The 18,076-nt window shown below is 38.4% G+C and overlaps 1 protein-coding gene across 1 annotated transcript in view; it reads left to right on the forward strand.

Moving 5' to 3' along the window:
- LOC105694312 (hemocytin) overlaps positions 1 to 18,076 on the forward strand; it is a 42,232-nt gene that overhangs the window by 18,041 nt on the left and 6,115 nt on the right. Inside the window, 20 exon segments of the mRNA XM_023432255.1 lie at positions 238 to 572; positions 903 to 1,139; positions 1,264 to 1,477; positions 2,028 to 2,303; positions 2,552 to 2,674; positions 3,173 to 3,470; positions 3,876 to 4,154; positions 4,225 to 4,625; positions 5,149 to 5,589; positions 5,674 to 5,854; positions 6,694 to 7,019; positions 7,903 to 8,080; positions 9,099 to 9,463; positions 10,452 to 10,867; positions 11,985 to 12,283; positions 12,773 to 13,058; positions 14,340 to 14,453; positions 14,852 to 15,103; positions 16,587 to 16,926; positions 17,579 to 17,926. Coding sequence (XP_023288023.1) covers positions 238 to 572; positions 903 to 1,139; positions 1,264 to 1,477; positions 2,028 to 2,303; positions 2,552 to 2,674; positions 3,173 to 3,470; positions 3,876 to 4,154; positions 4,225 to 4,625; positions 5,149 to 5,589; positions 5,674 to 5,854; positions 6,694 to 7,019; positions 7,903 to 8,080; positions 9,099 to 9,463; positions 10,452 to 10,867; positions 11,985 to 12,283; positions 12,773 to 13,058; positions 14,340 to 14,453; positions 14,852 to 15,103; positions 16,587 to 16,926; positions 17,579 to 17,926 — 5,709 coding nt within the window.

The following is an 18,076-nucleotide window of genomic DNA, read 5'->3' on the forward strand; positions in this document are numbered from 1 at the left end:
GTTCCCACTTGAGTATTCAAAACGGCATTACCACGAAAAATAGTATGGATGAATTTTATTTTATCAACGTCGATTAAACTTCTTAGCGCCTTTCATATCCTCTTAAATGTATTTGGGGCGAAACTGTACAGAGATTCCTGATACGATGACCCTTTCATATCATATCGGCGAGTTTGTGCATTCGAGTGAGAAGCTGAGCTCTTTCTGTTTACAAATTTGATGGTTGTTTTCCCTCAGGAGGAGACTGCGAGTGTTTCTGCACGGCTTTGGCGGCTTACGCTCAAGAATGCAACTCCAGAGGTGTTCCGATCAAGTGGAGGTCCCAGAAACTCTGCCCGATGCAGTGTGACGAAGCATGCAGCACCTACTCACCCTGCATCTCGACCTGTCCTCGAGAAACGTGTGATAATCTTTTGACCCTGAAGCACAGCTCCCATTTGTGCTCCGAAGACTCCTGTGTCGAAGGATGTCTACCCAAGCCATGTCCTGACGGAGAGGTTTACTTCAGTGGAAACTACTCCGAATGTGTTCCGAAGGCCATTTGCAAACCATCCTGTGCAGAAATCAATGGAGTAAGTGATTTTCTTAATACTCATTTTGTGACGATGAATATGTCACATCTCGAATGTGATCGATGAAAGTTTACGATACAACTTCTATGGTTTAAATGACTATTAATTAGTAAATTATTAACTGATATATTTTAATATATCTATGTTGAGGTGATATGAAAGGCGCTGAGAAATTTAATCAAAATGGTAAAATTTGAAATGAATCAGTACATCCATTTCGGAGATTCTTTTCACGAACGATTTAACCTCTCAGATATATACAGACTGACCTTTTCATATCACATTAAAAGTATGAAATCAACGATGTAATTGGTACAAATGTTTTTATAGCTTATGTATTACGAAGGCGATAAAGTAAACAGTGATAATTGTCAAGAGTGCTTCTGCAGCAGAGGGAAAATAATGTGCAGCGGTGAACCATGTGCTAACGAAACGATAACTGTCACCATGTCGATGGAAGAGTCTTTGAAGTGTATCGATGGGTGGACTTCATGGGTAAATCAGGACCGATTGGTAAAGGGAAGGAAATTACACGATATCGAGCCATTGCCCACATCATTAGTTTTGGTAATTATTTTAATACAAAGCCTTGAAAGAGATAACCTTAGTTTGAGGCAATTCGAATCATTGGAAATGAAATTTTATTGTTGCATATACAGAATGTACTTGAATGGGAATATTCCATTTTCAGAGCAGTTTCAGAGGATCCGCTGTGTGCAATCAAAGCCAGATGGTCGATATCAAATGTAGAACCGTAGAGGACCACTTAGCATCCAAAGAAACAGGACTCGACGTTGAATGCAGCTTGGAAAGAGGACTTTATTGCCAGCCGGCAACTAAAGGAGGTTCCTGTCCAGACTTTGAGATCAGCGTTCTTTGCCAATGTGAAAAGGAAATTACTACTCGTAAGTCTATCAGATTTTAAATTCCAATTCCCTAGATTTCTCCGGAGTGTCGATTGAAAGGCGATACTTAATTATTAAATTGAACATAATTTTACTTTATTTTAAATCAAACCATTCTTATAAGAATTTGATGCACATGTGAATCATTCTCTAGTGTTCAAACGAAAGTGGAATTACGAATCATCGTAAATTTATGTTCTTCGATTTACATTTTATAAAAATGAATCATTGTAAACATTTGTTCTTCGATTTGTAATTTCTATTTAGACTTTGAGATTAAGGTTCAATTATTCCATTTTTTTAATCCGCTTTGAATGGAGATGATTTAAACTAATTTTAATTAGCATACTAACTTTTAAGAAATATTCTTCGATATAGTGTTTCAATAAATATAGTTAAAATGAATTAGATTATTGAAAGTATATTAAGTTTATTAGTAAGGTAGATCATTGAATGGAGTTAATCTCTAATATTCTGCAGCTCATTTACTTTATTATTATCTATTCAGTGTATTATTATTATTTTTGTGTTAATATTTAATTTTCTACAGCTTATTCAGAACCAACAAGCACTGCGAGACCTGTATTCTGCGATGTAGACCATCCCAACCAAGCAGATTCCACAGACTGCCACTCTTTTTACCAGTGCGTCCCAGGATTAACCGGTGCAGAATGGATTAAAAAGTCCTGCGAAGAGAACCTGATGTACAATTCTATCCTGCAAATTTGTGATTGGCCTCAGAATGTCATTTCTCAGCGACCAGAGTGCTCGAAGAAGGAGACCACGCAGTCTCCTACAGCAGTTGAAGCTACAACCAAGAAAACAGGTAAGAAAGATAATGCTGTAATTTTTAAATTCTCTATAAGGTGAAGTGAAACACGTCGAGAAATTTTATCAACGTCGGTAAACATTATTCTTTTAAATACCTACATTGCCGATGTACGTATTTATTATACCTTATTCGAACCGACTGATTTGAAGAGGGTTTCACGTCACCTTAAACTATGGTACGAAAATAATTCTTCTTTTTAACTGTATTTATGAAATTCTGATGTTTTATTTACTTTTTGATAGACAAGTGCAGGATTGGCGAGGAATGGAACGAATGTGTCATTCAATGTAGCAGAACATGCAGTTATTATCAGCATGAATTACAACTCCGGGGTCATTGTAACGGAGGCAGTGATTGCATTCCAGGTGAGTTTGCATCGTTCAGTTCTCAATTTATTACAAATAACTGTTATTTTACTCCTGGTTGAAAACCTTTGTTTTCCAATTTATGAAACTTTAGCTGTATTTAAGGTGATATGAAAGTGGCGTCAAGAAGGTCTCGTTTATGAAACTTTTCTTCGAATGGGATGTACCGAATCGTTTCAAACATTACAATGGGAACATAGAGGCTTTAAGGAAGGTCCTGACATCCATTAAATTAAAAAATTTTTTGAATTTTTTTATAGACATTCTAAGCATTTGTTATAAAAAATGATATTTTATCTGTGTCACGACCTTCCGTAGTCTCCATATTCACGTTATAAAGTTTGAAACGATTCGGTACACCCAGTTAGGAGAAAAGTTTCATGGACGATAAACCTCTCGGATGCCACTGTTACATCGCTTTAATTTATTTGATAACTTAAGTTTTATTTCTTCCTGTTGTCTAAAGCAATTTTTATGTCATTTGTTTACTTTTTCCAGGATGTGTTTTGCCTGGCAAGCCTTCATGTCCAGCTGGGAAGTTTTGGAGAGATCTGCAGACTTGTGTCGATGCTTCGGACTGCATTTGCAAATCTCACAATGGAAAGTTAGTAAAACCTGGGGTCGTCATAAAGGAATCCGAATGCGAGACCTGTCAATGTCTGAACAACCATTACACGTGTGATAAATCGTCTTGTTTCACTACAAGTCACACTGAATCTACGAAAATAAAAATGTTCACCACCGAAGCAAGTACAGTCCAGAACCCTACGGAGTCTCAGAAAATAGAAACTACAAGGTAACAATTTTTACACATTGCATCGTAAATCATTTATACATATACACCCCGCACACGTCTTATATCGTAGATCATATATTGATATTCAAATTTTACACATCTTGCATTGCATTTAATTTCTATACATTTAAATTTTAAATATTTAGCATCGTAGTCGGTTTATGTTATTCAAGATTTTGAAGATTTTTTTACTATGGCTTAGGGTTTTGGTAGTAGCTTCAATTAATTTGTGCACGTATACTGTGGGTAGTACTTATGTTCAGAATTTTTCTTAACCGATAGGAATAGTCCTTGACAGTGAAAAAAATTCAAAGCCTCCCACAACCTCAAAAACATGATACATTTTCATTTTATCAACACATCCCGCATTTGTATTCCTATTTTATTGTATTTTACTTTTTATAGCGAACCATCGAAACCTTTGGAATATGAAACACAGCCCACAGTGCCTAGCCCAATCACTGATTACACAATAGTCGTCTCAACTTCTGTTTCGCCTGCTGAAGAATGTGATCGAAAGGACTTTGTACGTCTTATGGATCAAATAGGCTTCGAAGAGATTTCTTTCAATGCCAGCAGCATAAAAGGTCCTCTTTTCGACGCCAAAGAAGCAATTTTAAACAACAAAGCTTCGGAATGGTCTGGCGGCAGTTGGGAGCCAAAAGATATGGACGCAGAACAATGGTAACCTATATCAGCTTCTAACCCCCAAAGTGAATTGAACTTTGTCTAATGGTGATTGTCTTTATTGTAGGTTAGAAATCCAGTTTCCAAGACCTGAGCCGATTTATGGAATCATTCTACAAGGCAGTCCATGGGAAGACAAATTTATAACAAGCTATAAAGTACTATTTTCTGAGGATGGTCATGCGTTTTCATTTATTCCGAATGAAAAAGGAGAACCTGCTGTATTTCAAGGCTCGATAGATAGATCGACTCCAATTGAGCAGATCTTCTATAAACCCATCGAAGCGAGAGTTATCAGAATCAATCCACAAACTTGGCACAAGGAAATCGCTGTTAGATTGGATTTGATTGGATGTCGACAGGTTACGACAATATCTACCGAAGCTACTCATGGTCCCGTAGTCACAGAACATCCAGAATACTTCACTACAAGTGTTCCAATATTCACAGAAGAAACTGTGACTCCAGGTAATGACATTTAGCAACATATCGAGGGAGTATTTCCTCTTTTTTTAAATAATACTTCTTTAGTTGTGACAAATTAATTTCAATTAGTGTCGAAAAGAATACGTTACGTGGAATTTTTATTACGAAAAGAAACGCCGTCGGTGATAAGTAGGACTTATATTTTTAAGTAACGAATTCCAGTTCAATACTACATTTAACTTAACAATTAATAATGATCAAACCGTATTAATCACAAATCAGGAACAACAACCGTTGTAGTATTTGTAAGATATTTAGATGGATTACGGTGAAGATATTTTTAATCATATTTTTGTTATCACAAGTCTATAATTTCATTTTTAGAGTGCAAAGAAATGAACATGTTCAAATAAAGCAATATTTTTGTTTATTGACCTTTTATTAACGTCTTGCATCGAGGTAGTGATAACCTTTTTATAATCTGACACTGTGAAGTTTCACTTTGATAATACATAAGTGCTGTACACTATCAATATTTATTAATAATAATTGAAATGCTTTTCAGTCTGTGATGATTTGATGGGAGTGGATGATGGAATAATGTCCGATGAGCAAATAACAGCATCATCGACTTTGGAACATTTGCTTCCGGGTGTTCGAATAACCTCTCCAGGAATTTGGCAACCAAAACTGGACAGTCCCGGTCAATTCATTCAATTCGACTTTTTGGATCTTCGTAATTTAACTGGAATTGAAACAAGAGGTCATAATAATATTTGGACGACCGTTTACAAAGTGTTTTACAGCAACGATGGTCACCAGTGGAGTCCAGTAGTATCGCAAGATGGAACGGAGAAGGAATTTCTGGGAAATTATGACGATGTCAATTCAAAAGTCAACTACTTTGAGAGACCATTGCATGCCAGATTCCTGAAAGTTCAACCTACAAAGTGGCACGAGCATATTGGACTTAAAGTTGAAGTCCGAGGCTGCTTCTTGCCATATCGTAAGATACATTCTTTCATTCTAACCTATTCAGGATTTTTAATACTTCATTATTCGATCTTAATTTGATTATATATATTTTTAGCTAAACTGAAGACTATTTACGAAGAAATTAAAATTACGACACCGACGTCGCTTTCTAAATGCAATGTTTGTGAAGGAATTTCTAGTATCGAAGAAAATTGCAAGTGCGAAGGTTTGAAATGGTGGGATGGAGAAAACTGTGTTGATAAGCAGGAATGCCCCTGCATGGTTGGACATATGCCGTAAGTGTTTTGTTTTCTCAAAAATTGGGAGCATTTCTGAATCATTTTTCAGGTTAGGTTACAAATACATGTGAACTTTCAAGATCTGCATAACTAGACAAAGAGGAAGATATATTTATTATAGAGTTTTCAATTTAACGAAACTTGATAATGAATGAGTGTAACTCAGTATCAAACGACTCGTTTATTACTCAGTAAATAGTATCATATTTCTCACTATTTTACTTGTCAAGACTTCAGACATTTTGCATCCTAGCCTGAAAAAATAGCAGATAATTGGAACATCAATGAATTCACGTGTTAACACATTATGAGGTAGTACTTGTTAATAAAAAAAAGTGCTTTCAAATGTTTCGTCAACCAGAGAAGTCATTAATATAATAAATTTACGATAAAATATGACTAATCGAACAGTGGTTCATACGGTCAATACTAACCTGCAAAGGATTCACAATACTTTGAATTTCTCTCTATTGTACATTTTATTTTTGATCGTGTTTTCTTACAATGTGAATACAATAATTATTGTACTAATTTGTACTGCCTTTTTATTTTAAGGGCATTGTGAAAGTGGCATCCGAAGAGTTGATAGTTCATGCAACATTTCTCTGAACGGAGTGCACCGAATCATTTCAAACTTTACAAAGTGAATATAGAGGTTATAAGGAAGGTCCTGACTCCCATGAAATTTCATTTTTAATAACAAATTTAAAGAATACCTATAAAAACGATCCGATACACCCAGTTCAAAGAAAAGTTTCATAAACGAGACCTCTTCGATGCCACTTTCACATCGCCTCAAGAAAAATGAAAATCAGATATTGAAATAATTTTTTTAGATATCCAGTTGGTGCGACATATGAGACAGAGGACTGCCAGGAGTGCAAGTGTGCCATCGGAGGGACTCCTCTTTGCCATCCGAAGAAATGTGAACCCTGCGAAGAAGGTCTGCAGTCCGTAGCGAATGAACTCTGCAGTTGCATCTGCAAAGCCTGCCCTGAAAATACGAAGCTCTGCCCGACTAGCAATGTTTGTATCGACGAAGCTCTGTGGTGCAACGGAGTACAGGATTGCCCCGATGATGAGAGAAATTGCCCTCCGGAGGTCACAGCGACTGAAAAGGAAATCACCAAAACTGTTGTGACGACGACCACTGTAACAGAAAGTAATTACTTACTTTTCAATTCTTAATGCTCTTTTTCGTACATTTTGTGCTTGTTTTGATGACAATGGAATTTTTTAAGTCTTTAAGGTGATATGAAAGTATGATATAAACATACCAAGAAGTCAAATTATTTATAAAACTTTTCTCCAAACTGGGTCCACCAAATTATCTAAAACTTTAACACGTAATTATGGAGGCTCTAAGGAAGAACGCGCTGCTCGTGAAATTTCATTTTTCGAAAAAAATATCTTTTTTTGGTTCTTGTCCGAGAGAGTACAAAATTTTTGTCGAAAAAAGATATTTCATGAGCAGCGCGTTATTCTTTAGAGCCTCCATAATCACATGTTCAAGTTTCGAATAATTCGATACACCCAGTTTGAAGAAGTTTTATAAATATTTTGACTTTTTGTTATGTATATATCACACGAGAGTTAGGCTATATATTAAACTACGTAGCAAAAATTTAGTTGCAGCTAAACGTCACAGATGGCGCGGTTGGTCTATTAGAGTATTAAAAATCATGAATTCACGGGATTTCGAAAGTTTTACTTCGATTTCTTTATCATTATTTTATTAAAAAGGACATATGGAACGCTTCATTTCGTATAATTCTCAACGTAAACTGTAAAAGACTTTAACATAAGTATAAATGTCGGTAACGTGACGTGCCAGCTTATGTTACCACTTGAGTATTTAAAATGGCGTTCCCACCTAAAAGGGTATAGATGAATTTTATTTCATCGACGTCGATTAAATTTCTCAACACGTTTCATATCACCTTAAAAGGAATTCATGACGTGCTCGAATTTTATTTAATGAAGCGAAGTAATGCTTTTGGATCGGAAGAAATTATTCTAAGCGAACTTCCTTTTTGTTTCCGAAGAGCGTCGTACGCGTTGCGTGAAGCCCGAGTGTCCTCCGGGATATAGGGTCGTGAAGAAACGTTCATTTTGGAGTTCCAAGGGAGGAAACTACAGGAAAAGCTACGCTAACCACGTAAAGGGAGGTACAAAGGGCGGCAATGTCAAAAGCATGCCGGCTAGGAAAGGACAAAGTCAAAAGTAAGTATATTAATTCTTTAATAACAAAACACCACTATAATGGCTTCTTTTCGAAAGACGGTTTCGTTAATAACTTTTTAATAATAAAACACCATTATAATGGGTTCTTTCCGAGAGATGGTATTTTTTTTTTTTTAACAAACGATATTATTCAGGTTTTCGTCTGTGTTTTACTTAAGGTGAAGTGAAATTCCCTACAAATCTCAGATCAAATTATCCGAAACTTTGACACAGGTCTCGTGATCACCTAAAAATTGTCTTGACACTTTTCCATATTTGAATTTTCGAAACGAAATGTTTTTACTTAACCTAGACCAGAACCAAAATGGGGTCGGACTCTCATATTTCGATCGATATATAATTATTAAAGCCTTTCATATGAGAAACGAAAGTGTCAGGACAATTGTACAATGATTTAAAACACTCTAGTAATCGACAAACTCGCATTTGAACGGGATAAAGGCAAAAAAAGTGTCTCATGCGCTTCTATACTAAAGTGAAGGTAACATGAGATCTCGGAGAGAAAATTTAGTTGACAATAAAATCACAGATGGCGCAGGGGGTTCCCCTGCAGTCAATTAGGACCTCAGAAACCATGAATCCAGAGAATTTCTGGAGTTTTACTTCGATTCCTTTATAATTATTGTACGAAAAAGAGAGGTGGAGTATTCCATTTGATAAAATTTAGTTGACATTATAATCACAGATGGCGCAGGGGGATCTCCTGCAGTCAATTAGGACCTCAGAAACCATGAATCCAGAGAATATCTGGAGTTTTACTTCGATTCCTTTATAATTATTGTACGAAAACGAGAGGTGGAGTATTCCATTTGATACAATACCCGACCTAATTCGACACGACGGTCAATATAAAAACGAACGTCGGCAACGTAGGTATTTAGAAAGATTTTCTTTACCGACGTCGGTCAAGTTCCTCGACGTGTTTCACTTCACCTTAAAGCTTAAGAACGAAAGGGTTAATGAAGACAGAAAATGAATCTGAAACGATTCTTTTCAGATTGGAGGTCTTCGATCGTCCCGATAGAGTCGAGGAGGTTTCCTCGGAGGTTTCCTCGGAGGTGGAGTGTCCCGAATTCACCTGCCAGACCACCAAACCTCCTCCGAAATTCGAATGGGAGAAGGAGAAGACGAAATGCCCGGATGTAGTATGTCCGCCGAGCTACAGGGTGGTCTTCCAGAAGATGAGCATCTACAAATTGGAACCTTGCCCGAGGTACACCTGCAAGCCCGAGGATCCCGTCGAGGCCGTCTGCAACGTCACCGGGAGAACCTTCAACACCTTCGACAACTTGGAATATAAATACGACATCTGCAATCACATCCTGGCTCGCGACATGGACGACAACAAGTGGTTTATCACGAGTAAGACAAGTTCCGCGAATCTCGAGTTTAGATATGAGAAATTCGCCATCTTTTCAGCCAACAATTTAAGTTCAGATAATAACTTATCAAAACTTCCTTTATGATTTTTCTCTCGGATAATTATTTACCGAATTATTCATTAATAGAGTCAACCCATTCATAACCCGATGCCAGCGCCATCATTCCTCGTCGTTTCTTTTCGATACTATCAGTGACTCTATAATCACTCATCATCGTATTTTCAGGGTCCCACAAATGATTATTGTTACCCGTCAGAATTTTGCATCGTTTCATAACTTTAGTCTAATTTCTGTGTTTTGCATTTTTAGACTTTTACATTTTTTGTCTACGGTGAACATTTGTCGTGACTGGTCTGTATTTCAGATTCGAGCTTTTACATGGCCGTATCGAATGTATTGTTTTGTTTTGGATTTCGGCCCTTTTATTACTAAGGGCCAAGTAGCATTGTTTTTTTTTTTTTTTTCGTCAACGCTACGCGACGATCCCCCATCCAAGGATCGGCCGCGCCCGACGTCGTTTAACTTCGGTGATATTACGAATATCGAATATGTTAACATATTCGCGACCGGCAAATTTATTCCGTTTAAAACATAGAGTACCGGCGAAAATAATGAAATTCTGAAACTGGTTGCCGCAAACTTGTATCGTGTATCGTCATGGACGTGAATTCACGTCAGCGGCAACCAGGGATAGAATTTAAAATGACGTGAATTCACGTCAGCGGGCGCGAATGTGTTAACACTATTTCTACCACGATTTTGTGTATACCTATTTCGACCAAAAGGTTTTGACGAGCTGGAGGAAAATGATACCGCTAAATAAATTTAACAATTATTACACGAAAAGTCAAAACATTAATTGAGAAAAAATGATGAAGCTTTGAAAATAATTTCAAGTTAAAATTTTAAAAGGTGTCTTGACATATTTGGTAGAAATAGTGTTAATAATTTGGTGAATCCGTTTCCAGTGGAGAAGCGATGCGAGAGATTGGACACGCCGTGCCAGAAGGTGCTGGTGATAACGATCGGGGACCACGTGATCGTCCTGTACCCGGACATGCACGCGGATATCGACGAACACACGTTCACCAGGAGTCAAGTGAAGCGCATCGGGGACAAGAACGACCTCTTCGGCATCTCGTGTCTGGGCGACGCTCTGCGCTTCGCCTCGCCTCGGTTTGGATTCTGGATCATCTGGGACGAGAACGCCAACGCCAAGATCGGCGTCAGCAGGAAGCTCGCGGGCCACGTCGACGGACTTTGCGGATATTTCGATGGGTACTCTTCGAACGACCGGCAGATGGCGGATGGGTCTCGGGCGAGGAGCACCGTCGATTTTGGGAACAGCTGGGCGATGGATGGCGCACCTGAGTGCGAGTCGCAGGTGAATTGGGAAAATGTTGCCAACGAAAAGGGTCATCCACTTCCGATTTCGTTCGGTTTCAAATCTCCCTAGTACCATAAAATAATTTATAAATATTTTTTTTTGTCATTTCTGCTACATATGTCAAGCGATAGATTATTTAAGATGCAAATTGCAGGTGATTTGGATTTCATTCGGTTTCAAATATCTCTAGTACCACAAAATAATTTATAAATATTTTTTTTCTCATTTCTGCTACATGTCTCAAGCGGTAGATTATTTAAGATGCAAAATTGCAGGTGAATTGGGCAGGTTTTGATAACAAGGGTCATCCATTTCCGATTTCGTTCGGTTTCAAATCTCCCTAGTACCATAAAATAATTTATAAATATTTTTTTTTGTCATTTCTGCTACATATCTCAAGCGATAGATTATTTAAGATGCAAATTGCAGGTGAATTGGATTTCATTCGGTTTCAAATATCTCTAGTATCACAAAATAATTTATAAATATTTTTTTTTGTCATTTCTGCTACATATCTCAAGAGATAGATTATTTAAGATGCAAATTGCAGGTGAATTGGGCAGGTTTTGATAACAAGCGTCATTTACTTCCGATTTCATTCGGTTTCAAATATCTCTAGTAGCACGGAATAATTTATAAATATCTTTTTTTCTCATTTCTGCTACATATCTCAAGCGGTAGATTATTTAAGATGCAAAAACCAGAGTGTTCTAAATTGTCGTACATTTGTCGTAACCCTTTCGTTTCTCATATCAGAGCCTTCAATAATTGCATATCAATTGAAATATGAGAGCTCGACGCCATTTTGGTTCTGGTCTGGGCTAAGTTAAAAAATTTGTTTAAAAAATTCAAATTTCGAACGTGTCAGGATAATTCCTAGTCGCTCACCAGTCATGTGTCAAAGTTTCAGACGGTTCTATTCAATACCCTTAAAAAAAAAGTCTTATTCTAATCGGCTGATTTGAGGAAACCTTAATTTGAAATGTTTTTTTTTTTTTTTTCTAGGAATTAGACATTCAATATAGATCTTTGTAATAAATTCTTGAAGTAATTTCTTAGCAACTTGCTATGCAACAATAGTATTTGTAATGTATTATTTTTTTGTCTAACTTAGGTCTGTCCTCGTCATACTCAAGAAATGGCGTGGGAGATCTGCAACGCCGTGAAAGAAAGATCCTTGGCGGTCTGCGATGGCATCGTGGACGTTAAGAAATTCGTCTCCCGTTGCTTGGAAAACGCGTGCACCTGTTTGCAGTCTAATTCTTCGACCACGGATTGTAGATGTCGCACCTTGACTTCTTTCGTCACCGAGTGCCAAGCTGCGGATCAAAACGTGGATCTGACTTCTTGGCGAAGCGTTCACGATTGTCCTGCTCGATGTCCTTCGCCTTTCGTGCACAAGGATTGCTTCAGGTAGAGCAATGGAAAAGGGAAATTATTCTTCTTGAAGAGTTTAACGGCGTTCACCACCAAAGTGGGGACGATGACTTCCACCACTAGATGGCATTAGCATCGAATTCGGTGGGAGGTAACCAAAACGTACTTTCTCGCTCGGATGAGGGAGACGCACAACATAATGGGCGGTGTTTAGCAACGGGCAAAAACTGTGTGAGTCCTATACGTGCAAAATATGCACACAATTTTTGCCTGTTGCTAAACACCGCCCATTGTGCGTCGCGTCTCCCTCATCCGAGCGAGAAAGTACGTTTCGGTTACCTCCCACCGAATTCGATGCTAACGCCATCTAGCGGTGGAACTCATCGTCCCCACATTGGTGGTGAACGCCGCTAAGTTCTTCTTCACGTGGTAAAATATGGAACGAGTCGGTACATCTAACTTGAAAAAACCTTTGATGAACGGATTGACCAGTTTCAAGTAACCGTTACGTTTCATTTAATTTAGGAACAAGTGTGAGATCAGCTGCGACAACTTGAGAGAAGCCGAGCCGTGTCCCTTGACGAGGGGAGTCTGCTTTTCTGGTTGTTTCTGTCCCGATGGAACCGTCAGAAATGGCGAGGAGTGCGTCAGACCTGCCGAATGCAGAGATTGCACCTGCAACGGCCTCGGAAACTCGAGATTCGTCAACTTCGACGGTGGTAACTTTACTTTCCATGGGAATTGTACTTACGTGTTGTCAAGAGACATCGTTCAAGATGTCAAGGGAACACCGGCGAAGCACGCTTACGAGGTAAGGAACGATATTCAAAGAATTTTTTATATCCCAGATAGCGTTAAGGTGAAGTGAAACACGTCGAGGAACTTGATCGACGTCGATAAAGAAGATTTATCTAAATGCCTACGTTGCCGACGTTCGTTCTTATATCGACAGCTGTGTCGAATTATATTGGATATTGCACCAAATGGCATACTCCACCTGTCGTTTTCGTACAATAAATATGAAGAAATCGAAGTAAAACTCCAGAAATCCTCTGGATTCGTGCTTTCTGGCGCCCTAATTGAATGCAGAGGGACCCCCTGCGCCATCTGTGATTTCCTGGTCAATTAAATTTTCACTCCGAGACCTCGTATTACCATCGTTTTGGCATAGAAGCGCACACAACACTTTTTTTGCCTTTATCCCGTTCAAATGCGAGTTTATCGATTACTGGAGTGTTCTAAATTGTCGTAAAATTGTCCTGACCCTTTCGATTCTCATATCAGGGTCTTTAATAATTGTATATCGATCGAAATATGAGAGCTCGACGCCATTTTGGTTCTGGTCTGGGCTGAGTTAAAAAATTTATATAAAAAATCCAAATTTTGAATGTGTCAGGACAATTCTTAGATGATCAGGAGTGATGTGTCAAAGTTGCGGACAATTTGGTCCAATGCCCTTAAAAAAAAAGTGTTGTATTCAAATCGACTGATCTGAAGGGGGTTTCACTTCACCTTAAAGCGATAAGGTTCAAATGCGCAGGCGCGTTTCGCTAATCATTCCACACTACGAGTTTCTTGATATGAACTCAAATAACACTCCTGGAACTTATCAATGTTTTACAAATATTCACGTCGAATATTTCGTTGTTCCCAGAATAGCATGCAAATATTTAAGATATACAGGGAATATTCATGGAACGCAAAATGTGCGCCCGGTGGACAATAATCATATAATATCCACAGGAATTTTTGTTCAGATATTAAAAAAATATTGTCATCCTTTTAATAAAAATATTCCATATATATTACTGTAAAATGATCGGGTTACGAATAACCTTTAGTTTAATTATCAAACTTTTACATGGATTTATTGAAGTGAAGAATATTAATTGACAATTGCATATAAAAAGTTAAAAAAAAAAGAAGCACGGTAACATTCTTCGATAAATACTGAACATTACCAACATTTATATTGTTTTTATTATGATTATTTTTATATGGATTTTAAAAGATAAAAAATTAATTATAACAATTAAATATGAATTGCACCTATTAGTACGTGTAAAAATATTTACGGAGCACATCTTTCTAGATTTTGGTGAGCAGCGTCCCTTGTGAAAAAGGAATATGCACCGAAGCTGTGACTGTTTTGTTTCGATCACAATTTGTTCAAGTCAGAAGGGGAACAGGAGAGCACATTAAGGACGTAAGTTTCTTCTTTGATTTATAACAATCGTTTCAAGGATTAATACAAAAATATACTAATCTTTTAGAGATATTTTATAATTTTACAATTTCATCGAAGCGCAGCAGAAATATATTTTGCACCGTAGTCAACTCATTATTAGTGTTATATATTAGTATTAAAATACTTCATATCAACATTGAGCGTTATATATAACGCTCGTTGCAAGGATACTTTATAATGTTACAATTGCATCGAAGCGCAGCAGAAATATATTTTGCACCGTAGTCAATTCGTTATTAATATTAAATATTATTATTAAAACGTTGCATATCAACATTAAGCGTTATGAATAATTAACTTATTATGAGTATTAAGTGCAATGGAAAGCTGTAGTAAATATTTCTTTCGTGTCTTAGTTGGTGGTGATCGTAGATGGTTCATCGATCGAAGAACTTCCCTGGAGAGCTCCTTGGTTGGCCATCGATGAGACTCCTGGAAAAGACATTACGTTGCTTTTACCAGGCGTGCAATTGCAAATCATTTGTTTCCGGCATAATTTCGCATTTACAGTGAGACTTCCTTCGCACACTTTTGGAGGTGCAATGGAGGGACTCTGCGGTGACTGCAATGGAAGTCCCACCAATGACTTCAGGAAAGTGGACGGAGAGGTACTTTATTAGTTTCTTAACAAAGTGAAGTTTCTTAAGGAATTGGAAGGTAAATTCTTAAGGTGATATGAAAGATGTTGAGAAATGTAATTGAGGTCGATAAACTAAAACTCATGTATACCCTTTTCGGTGGTAACGTCATTTTGAATACTCAACCGGGAACAAACTGGCGCGTCCCGTTACCGATATTTATATTCATGTAGCTGTCTTTTACAGTCTACGTTGAGAATTATATGAACTGAAGCGTTCCATATGTCATTTCGGTAAAGGAATGATGAAGAAATCGATGTAAAACTGTCGAAATCCCGTGAATTCATTATTCTAACGACTGTTTAAGACCAACGTCGCCATCTGTGACATTTAGCTGCAACTAAATTTTTGTTCTAGAAACACGCGTTAGCTCCGAGACAAGCCAGCATTCTCTTGCAATTATTGGTGAAAGTATTTTCGATATTTTCCCATCTGATTCTGTAATATTCCATTCCCACGGCATTCTAAATTATTCGAGCTAGGTCTTGAAACTCTTGATTTTTTATTCTAAGTCTCCAAGAAGCGTCAAACATCGAAAACGTGCACGGACCCCGCGATGTTGGTTCTAGTCCATGATAAATAAATTAATTCTTTTATGAAAAATGAAATTTCATAAGTTTCAGGACCTACTTTAGGGCCTCCATATTCACGTGGTAAAATTTGAAACGAATCGGTACATCCTATTCGGGGAATACCTTTCCCAACGATTTGACTTCTCAGATATATAGACTGACTCTTTCATATCACTTTAACGAGATGCACTCATTGATATAGCAATTGTTTCGAAAGAAGAGAAAGCAATCTAGTGGATGTGAATTCCTTTCTCTTGTGCATTGGCAACGCCATCTACAGGGAAGGCCGAATTCATGTCCGCCAGGGTAGATAGTAGTTTTTTGTGCAGTATAGAATTTTTAGTGCTGTCGTCAGATCACTACTAGGAAAGATGAGCAGGGAGATGTCGAAAGGGAGGCACGGCTTCCTAATACAGTGGAACTGCTTTCAAAGGGGCGAGATGTTCTCTATCGGTAAAGAAAATCGCGTCTGCAGATTTCAAATACAGCACAGTATCGATAGAATGAAGTTACCGCCTTTTCGTTTTTAGTATCAGAGTCAACGTAGGTTGGGAAAGAAGACCACGAATACCAAATAAAGTTGTCATGCGTGGATGATTGAGATTACGACGCGACACCCACGTATACCCTGTTTTACCGATCGCGTAGATTTTGCTCCTTTGAAAGTAGTTCCGATTTTTCCAGAGGGGCAAAGGGCGTAGAGGGCGTCAGGGGGCCGTGCCTTTCTTCCTAACAATGGCGTGAAACATCTCTCCGCTCATCTCTGCTACTAGATATTTGCTAGATTTTTGGAAAAACTGTTATGTATCTTCCATACTTTGCAAGAAATACTATGTAGCTTCTGTGATTATTAACGGTACGAGTTTCTTGACAAATTGCAGGTTACAAGCGACGTCAACGAATTTGGATCGAGTTGGATGGCGACGGAGATACCGCCCGCCTTAAATTTGAACCAAACGCAGTGCGGAAGTGCACCGGAGGAAAAATGTAAACCACTGCAAGAAGGTCAGGACGGATGCGAAAGACTGCTGGACCCGTCGATATTCGGAAAATGCCACCAATTAGTGGACCCCACGCCCTTCCTGGCAACTTGCAGAGGTACTCTGTGCACCGGAGGCGACCTCTGCGACGACCTTGACGCGTATGCGAGAAGTTGCAGGCAAGCCGGACTCTGTCCCGATTGGAGAACCTCGGACTTGTGTCCTTACAATTGTCCTACACGTAAGTGGACATATCTATTTGCTTTCTGTTACCAGAGACGAGCGAGGAGATGTTTCACGCCGTTGTTAGAAAGGGAGGCACGGCCTCCTGGCGCCCTCTGCGTTCTTTACCCCTCTGTAAAAATTGGAACTACTTTCAAAGGGCGAAATCTTCGTGGTCGATAAAACAGGGTTTCGTGGGTGCCGTGACGTAATCTCAATCATCCACGCATAACAACTTTATTTGGTATTCGTGGTCTTCTTTTCCAACCTACGTTGACCCTGATTCTAAAAAGGAAAAGGCGGTAACTTCATTCTATCAATTCTGTGCTGCATTTGAAATCTCCAGGAGAAAACGTATCAAATATGGCGCATGGTGACATTCTGCAGTCAATTAGGGCTTCAAAGATCACGAATCTAAGGGTATTTCTGAAGTCTTACTTCGATTTCTTTATAATTATTGCACAGAAACGATATATGGAATACGCCATTTGGTACAATACCCAGTATGGTTCAAAAAAGCTATTAATACAATTTCGAACGTTGGCAACGTAGGTATTTAGGAAAACCTTTTTTTACCGACGTCGATCAAGTTCCTCGACGTGTTTCACTTCACCTTAATTAACATGAATTGATGTAATCTTCATTATTATACATTTAATCATTGTTTGCAGACTTGCAGTATCATTATTGTCGACCCAGCTGCAAGGAGACTTGCAGTAACGTTGAAGAACAGAAACCGTGTCCCTTGGACCTCACCGAAGGATGTTTCTGCCCCGAAGGAGAGGTTGTGCACAATGGAACATGCTTGTCGAAGAAGAAATGCCTAGCCTGCGATGATGAAGGCCATGTGGAAGGCGACGTCTGGCACCCTGACAAGTGCACTAGTTGCAGCTGCAAAAGGAAATCAGTGATCTGCGAGAAAATTGAGTGTCCAGCTAAAGAAACGATCTGCAATGAACGCTCCACGCCTGTGCTTGCTCCAGGATCTGACGAACAGTGCTGTGCCAGTTACATTTGTGGTAAACTTTATCATGTTTTAACATTAAATATGATTGAGACTGAAGAAATCAACCCCGTTAAAAAGTAAAAAGAATATATATGTGAGTCAATGCGTCTTGACGAGCTGAACGTAGTGCTGTGAGATGTATTGAAGTTAGTGGTGTAAATAG

This window comes from Orussus abietinus, unplaced genomic scaffold (assembly GCF_000612105.2).
Source record: "Orussus abietinus isolate OABI.00-Male unplaced genomic scaffold, Oabi_2.0 scaffold204, whole genome shotgun sequence".
In the NCBI taxonomy this organism is placed as follows: domain Eukaryota; kingdom Metazoa; phylum Arthropoda; class Insecta; order Hymenoptera; family Orussidae; genus Orussus; species Orussus abietinus.